Here is a 7,777-nt window from a genome sequence, read left to right on the forward strand (position 1 = left end):
CAAGCAATAGGGATGTTTCCTGGGTCAAAAAGCAAGAGTTTTAATTAGTCCGTCAGTTAACTTATCAAAAAATACTCTACACGTATTTTTGACTTTTTCAAACTAATGAAAATTTAAAGAGATAAAGCGCGCCAAAGTTCAAAAGAAGAGGCCCGTGACGTCAATGCGTGCATAAAAGTCCCGCACGTTGTGACGTCGTGCGAAACTTCAACGCACCATAACTATGTAATTATTTGTTAGATTGACAAATAAAAATATATGTGTCCAATATTTTTTGATATTAAACATGACGGACTAAAAAAATTTTTTTTAGGAAACTAGCCTATTGCTTCTCTTTAATGTATTTTCCTTCTGAAGCAGTGCGTGGTAGTTTATTTTGACTTTCAACAAATAAGGTGAATAGTGTACCTGAATTCCATTCAATATAATATTTAAACTTTAATAAAATATTTATAATTAAAATAAAGGGCGGCGGATTTCCGCGGCGAAAAGCCACGCTACGCCACTGCCCTCATGAAACAAACAAAGCTTTAAGCTTACATTTTTCGATAATTATGAAGTGCAGATAGATTGCAGGAAATGAATGGCCTGCATTATAATCACTCCACCTTGCATGTAATGTGTACTTAAGTGAATTAATGACGATGAATTATACACTCACGTATGATTTTCGGACTTTATATTGACGTCATTGTTATCCCCCTAGTGCTGCCAGTTGACTTCGTGGGCACCCAGTGGGTGGAGAAGAGCGCGTGCTACCTGCCGACCTACGTGCCGCTCGTGTCCGGCATCTTCGGGCTGGTGTGGACCACCATGTTCCTCATGTGCTCCACCGGCAGCAGGACTCTTACAGGGTACATCTATATCTATAAAAGCGAAAGTTCACTGACTGACTCACTCATCAAGAAATCTCAGAAACTACAAGTGTTAAGTCTCAAATTTTGCATGGAGGTTCCTTTTAGAACGTAGGTACTAACACTAAGACAGGATTTTGCAAAATTCAACCCCTAAGGGGGTAAAACGGGATCCACGCGTAGGTACGAATTCGCTAGCAGCATTTACTTACTCATCAGTAGTATTTTCACGCCAGTTCAAAGCTTTTCAAACGTAGGTACTAACGTTTGAAACGCTTTGAACTGGCGTGAGATTTCTAGATTGGACGATCCTTCCTTTTTACATTGCCTACTTTTTACTACTATTGAAAAACTATGTCAGCCTGGTGTCAGAGTCAGCAGCCTATTGTAAAACGCAGCACCATCATTTTCAGATAATTTTAGGTGAGGGATTCTTAATTAAAGAATTATCATAAAATAATTACTTTATCTTAAGCTGAAGCTGCCCGCCTCTATGATAATAATAAATGTGACTAAATATCCACAATGCGCGATGCAACAAAATGACCAAGCATTATTTCTTGTATAATGAACCTCAAAACGTGTATCAATAAATTATCCCGCAGAACAGATCGACTGTCGCATTTAATAACTGCATAAACGGATATATTTAATGACGTGATGATGGAATTCAAGAACTTATAAGGATGTTAAATGGTAATAAATTACAAAGGTCAAAATAAAGGTTTTAAACCAAGTGAACTTTTCACTTTTTGCAACTCTTCCTTGATATAACGTGAAATGAGTTGTCTCAAAGGAAATGAAAGGCGAAATACCGCTAAATGTTACAATATGTACATTTGTATTCTTGGTCGTAAAGATTGCAGATTGTTGTGGTTATTCCCTCAAAATAAACAGTCCATAAATTTTATTGTGTTGTTCGTCCCCGTACCACACTTGTCAATGCACAATGAAAAAGATAAAGAGCTTACGATAAGCATAAAGATATTTAGGTACATACTTGTAATATTTGGCCAGTCAAATCTAAAACCATGTCTTAAGATAAGCGAAAAAGTCTGAAAAGGTCTCGGGGGCGTTTTAGATAAAATAACTACACTAGGTGCCAATTCCATTTTTTTAAGTAAATAGCCTAGCCGGGATACGAACCCCGGAATAAGTAACTTAGTTTTCAGTTTCTGTAAAGTTTCCAGAGTTTTCTGTGAAGCAATAACTCACAGTGAACAGAAAACTCAGGGAAAGGATTATATGAACTGATCACCAAAAAACAGATTTGTATGTATCTCAAACATCTCCATGTCAAGCGTAAAAAGGTAAAACGCCATAAGGATGAGGCTGCGGCTGTAGCGTGGCCGTAACGCACCCGAACAATTCGTTTGACTCGCGGTGTGCCCCACTAAGCGCGACCAGAGGAACCCGACTGGTTTTTAGTGGGTAGGCCCTGCTATTCTAGCAGGGAGTGCCCCACATAACCCAATGGGCCCCCCGAGCCATTGTATGCAACTCAATGTATTTTCCAGTCGAAAAAAAAAGGCAGTTTTCCATCACATTTATAATATCAGTATGGATTATTTTTCTTGCCCAGGCTTCAGCGTCCGTGGAGGGTTCTCCCGCCGGTGTTCATCTTCTCCCTGGCGATGGGCGGGCTGTGCACCTACTCCTCCTCTGTCACCCACTACGGCTTAAACGAGCTCTGCATCAAGCTTGGCGAGATCACGGGCAGTTCCACGTACGTTTTACCTAGGTCATTTTACTATTAGCTTTTTACTTTTGGCAGGTAGGTATTCGTGCACGTAGTCAACCTGAAATTAACCTATTTCATGCTATGGTTTAAGCTGTTTCGGTGTTTTGTACAGTCGCCTAGTCGACAGCACACTAAATGACACCTCAAATTATCATAAACTTTACCCCAAAGACCTGTAATACTCGAATGAGGAAATTCATTTTGTTATTTTTAAGCGGTAAAATTATTCATTTATCGCCAAGATCGCCTCAGTGTAGGTAACAGTTGACCTAGCAACTAAATAAAATACTTACTATTCTGCTGCTCTTCTAGGATAGTTCCTAATATGACAATGTTAATTCTTAATTTAACCCTAAATTGTCAACAACAACATCCATAATCCATCAATTTCTCACTGATCACTACACGTGACCAAACCGATTAAAAGATTAACGATCGTGGAAAAAGCCGTTTGCATCTCATTTCGGCCCCTCCAGCTAATAACAGTTGATAGTGACCTTGTGTTGATAAGCAAGTCGGCCGGACGTGAATGTCGCTGCGTACGCGCCGGCCATCAACTTGGGTTGCGCAAAAGCAGCGTGAAGTTCATTACTTGACGACGAGAATCTCTCTTGATCCATCGAGCACACTCGAAACGCGTGGATACTAGTGGAATAAGTTAATTGACATAAATCTCAACAGGTGTTTTTGATAATAAAATTCAGACCGGTTTATTATGGTATGGTAGGCTCTGAGCGTCGGAACATCAAAGAGCGGTAATAAACATACTATACACTGATTTATCACTGATATGATAACCTTTCAATTATTGTGCTTTCCAATTTACTTGAAGCTAAACGACTTTTATCAACCTTTGAGATCAAGTCATCTCTCACGTTAAGACTCCCCGCAGACTAGAGACTTTTAGTCAGACGAAAGTTGGGCCCAATTTGAATTTGTATGAAGAATCGGCCGATGTAATGTGTGCACCTGCAACTTACATGTCCATACTGATTAACAGCCCGACCCAACTATCGGCCGACAAAAAGTTGGTGGTCTGCACCTAGGCTAAGAATTTCACTATTAATTGGCAGCTGCACTTACACTGTGAATGTGGCAACGTTGGCTTACGAGCGTCGCATCCGCGGCGTGTATCAAGCCATCAGGCTCACGATCCTCACGGCCTGGCTCCACACCATCTGCTGGCTCCTGTCAGCCCTGCTCACCCTGGCGCGGGTGGCCCTGGCTGTGGACTTCCAGCTGGTGCGCATTAACGTCGACCTGGTCGGGGATATCGACAAAATGCTGGTAAGTCCACTAAGTATCATCATCAGCCTATGTCGTTTCACCACGTGCTGTGTAAGTACGTGTTTCACCTCTCCCAACGTAGGTAAGTCTTAGCAGCTATTTGCCACATTCGCGGTCATCATCAAGAAATTAAACAGTCAAAACTATCTACTTGATAAGTGATATCAAGGTATTCCCCATGAAACCTAAAATTATGGTTTTCATAACATTTCACAGGAACATCATGAAACACAGATACGTACAGTATCGCCTGAAGTCTGGATCAACGATGAAAGAGATTCTGAAACTTCCATGGCTATGCATCCCACCGGCAGAGTTCAATTTAAACACAAGATCAGCACTCAAACTGAGCCTACGCTAGAAGAAGACGTCGAAATACTCTTTGAAAATAAAACTGATGTTCTTTACATATCAAAATTTTCAGAAGTACATTCAGAGCACTCTTTAGTTCCCGAAGAAAGTCAGAAAATCGATCAAAAAGCGGCCTACGAAAAAGTACCAGAAGACAAGCATTTCATTGTGAAAATGGTTTACGATCTAGTACAAAACATAATCCTGGCAGACACGAATACTTCTTCAACTTTAACAAGCACCTCTGGAACCTCTTTAGAAAGAGAAAGTGAGGTACTGGCTATTGTTCGACAAAAGGGACAGGAAAAAATATCTCTTAGAAGCTCATCTGCTCAAGTATCTGGTGCTGAAACACCATTCAACTTAGCAGATCCTATAGAAGCTGAAAAAACTGCGCAAGAGATACGGCGCTTCTTGCAAGAGAAACTTGATGAACAACTTCGTGAGCTCCCGATTCCCCCGTCTTCATCAAGACCGACGTCGGCTCACAAAAAGCTTAGCCCATTATATGAATCTACACTAAACATAACTGAGGAGATGAAAGATATTATTGAAGCTAAAAAACAAAGCATTGGCGTTGGACGCAGTGCATCGAGTGAATCCGACGATGATGCATCCAAAGTCGCAAAAAAGTCTAATTTGAAAAATGTTTCCGTTCAAACTGATAAGTCGAAAAAGAGAACTGCTTCTCAAAAAGTACAGATCACGGAGCCTCAAAACGTCGACGAATCGACGGAGACGGTTCAGGACTCAGAGAAAGAGACACAGACCTCAAAAAAGAAAGAGAAACAAGACTGATGCTATTAATAGATATTTTTATTTTATTTTTATCACTAATCTAGAGATTCATTGTCCAATTAGATGATGAGATGTTTATGAAATTCAATTCAATTATTAAGTTGGAGTCCTGCAGCCATATATGATATAGGCATAGCGTGTAGTATACTAGCTAATTAGGGGGCGTCCATAAATTACGTGAGACAATTTTGGCCATTTTTCAACCCCAACCCCCCCCCCCCCCTTGGTGAGATTTGGTGAGATTTTGCCTGACCCCCTCCCCCACCCCCCTAATCTCACGTGATATTTAATAAAATGCCTATTTTGCAATGTCTGTCTATGCTCCGAGTCTATTAGATTTATATGAAAAAAAATCAGTAACCCAGTGTCGTGCCACGCGCAGTGCAGGGTTCCGTAGCTTCCCGTCGTTTAGTAAGACAAGCAATTGCTTCAACCTAGGACCAGTTTTTTGATTCATAGATAAAATAACTAATTGTTAAATTTTGCTACTAATGGTTAAATATTAATAAAATGTAAACTAATAGTTAAAAAATGTACTGAAAGTCAAGTTAAACATTAATATAAAAAAAATTTTTCTGTTATTTAACCACTTGTCATTTAACATCTGTCAAATTTGACTATTGGTTACTTTAACTACGAATACATAATACTTATTTTCATACGTATGTAATGACATTTTTTAGGGTTCCGTAGTCCTGACAAGGAACCCTTATAGTTTCGATATGTCTGTCTGTCCGTCCGAGGTTTCGCTTGGAAACTATTGGCAAAAAAAATGTAGGTTAGCTCCCCTGCATGTAAAGTGGGGATGATTTTTTTCAAGGAAAACTATAACGGTTAAGATACATTACTTAGTTTAAGAGTAATAGTCATTTGACTCATGTATTATACAATTTAGAAGAAAATATGAAAAGTGACTTTAGATGAAGTAATTGCTTGCTTCTGAAATATATTGTGGTAACGACAGACAACTACGGAACCCTACACTGCGCGTGGCATGACACGCACTTGGCCAATTTTTTACGCAACAGAGCGATGCCGATGACGTTTTTTTTTAATTTCGAATTTTCTTAATTTCGACATTTATTCTGCATCTTTAGTGTTCACAAATGCAGATGGAGGCATTTTTAGTTTAATTTGATTAGAGAGTTTAGAATAAATTGTCATTATCATCATAAAAAAAAATCTTTTTTTTTTACTTCAATAAACCAGTTTTCTGGCAATTTTACTCTATTTCTTGCGGGATAAATTACGTCATATTTTCCGAGACCCCCCCTCTCCCCCACGTGAGATTTAGTGAGGTTTTCGTTGACCCCCTCCCCCCCCCCCTAAAAGTCTCACGTAATTTATGGACGCCCCCTTAGGACAACAACATGACTATAGCAATGTAAACGTATTAATTTTTAACGCTGATGTGTGAAGACAATTACTATCTCCATACGACTTTGTGGCTAATAATTTAATTTACAATAAATTATAATATCTATAAAACCTGTTTCACTCAAAAGTTGAAGGCTACTTGACCTGTGCTATACAGGTGGTTACAGTGGTATGCAATTTAAATCGCAAACCTACCGCAACATAATAGAGCTGCGGTCGGCAACCTTTTGGCAGGCGGTCACACGGTCGCAAAATAAACTAAAGGCGGGGGCCTCACTTGTGATATTAACTTATTAATAAATGCATGTATTTTGTTAACAAAGCATTCTTAGACCGCAATTAAGACGCCCACGTGTTGCCGACCGCTGCCTTACATTACGTAACGTTACCGAACACATCACCAAGATGAACGTGAACTTGGCTTAGTTTCTCAACCGAAGGAGTGGTTTCAAGGACACTAAGGCTGGGTTGCACCATCTTACTTTGACTGTAACAAACGTCAGAAATCTGTCAAACTCCATATAAAAAGCACCGGTTATCGTCATAGTTACCGTTAAAGTTAGGTGGTGCAACTCAGCCTAACTCTGTGTACTTGATACTATTTGTTATGGTAACGCATCTCTTTGGTATCATCCATAAAAATACACACTGTGTTATAAAGTCAACCGGACGTGTTGCAAAAGTAGAGTAGATTTTTCTACATTACCTATTTGGCCATTTAATTAATGAATTGAATGTCGCAATACTAGAATGGTTTACTATTTAACTGTAATATTGACCTTAAATGCTATTACTTTCATGCATAGTGATATGTAATAACAAAATTATTGTACTGTATTACAGTGCCTTTGATTTGTACTTCGATATAAAACGGATGTTATCCAAGAATAATTCCAGAAAGTGTTTATGACAGTAGTTAAAAATGTAAAATTAATATCTTTCTTTACAATTCTTATGGCTGATTCAATAAGAACTATTAACTTATTCATAATACCATTCTTCTTCGAAGCATTTGCAACTTACAGCTGTGCTTACAGTAAGTAACTAGCTTCTTCCTTCGACTTCACCGGCAAGTTTTTAATATTTCAGAAGTGCGATAGAGTCGCACGTATGCCTATCCCGATGATACTTTTTGTACAAAAGCATTATATCAATAAAATTTACATACCTATCGATAAAATTAATGGGTATTGTTATCTCGTATTTCACCCGCTCAAGGTGTAAGAACATTAATCATTTTCACCCCTTCTTGGTGCTAGCAATATTCACAGTCCTTCACAACTAGCAAAATTCATCAAAATTGGTTCAGTGGCTTAAACTGAGTAGCAAACAAACATCAAGGAATAACGTTTGCATTATTAATTTTAAT

General features: G+C 38.8%; 1 protein-coding gene across 1 annotated transcript; it reads left to right on the forward strand.

Annotated features, from left to right (window-relative positions):
* Nucleotides 1-792: 792 nt before the first annotated feature.
* On the forward strand, nt 793-5,244 carry LOC135080387 (uncharacterized). The gene is made up of 4 exons (XM_063975030.1): nt 793-854; nt 2,437-2,580; nt 3,669-3,882; nt 4,099-5,244. Exons 1-4 carry the CDS (start codon nt 814-816, stop codon nt 5,029-5,031), a joined length of 1,332 nt encoding a protein of 443 aa, XP_063831100.1. The 5' UTR covers nt 793-813; the 3' UTR covers nt 5,032-5,244.
* The last annotated feature ends 2,533 nt before the right edge of the window (nt 5,245-7,777 follow it).

The sequence above is a fragment of the Ostrinia nubilalis genome, chromosome 18 (genome assembly GCF_963855985.1).
Source record: "Ostrinia nubilalis chromosome 18, ilOstNubi1.1, whole genome shotgun sequence".
NCBI lineage: Eukaryota > Metazoa > Arthropoda > Insecta > Lepidoptera > Crambidae > Ostrinia > Ostrinia nubilalis.

Bases quoted from the DNA above. Each gene is read 5' to 3' on its own strand.
- LOC135080387 (XM_063975030.1), top strand. From the start codon at position 814: ATGTTCCTCATGTGCTCCACCGGCAGCAGGACTCTTACAGG. The intron at 855-2,436 runs GTACATCTATAT...TTTCTTGCCCAG, and splicing joins GGCAGCAGGACTCTTACAGG to GCTTCAGCGTCCGTGGAGGG. The intron at 2,581-3,668 runs GTACGTTTTACC...ATTAATTGGCAG, and splicing joins GAGATCACGGGCAGTTCCAC to CTGCACTTACACTGTGAATG.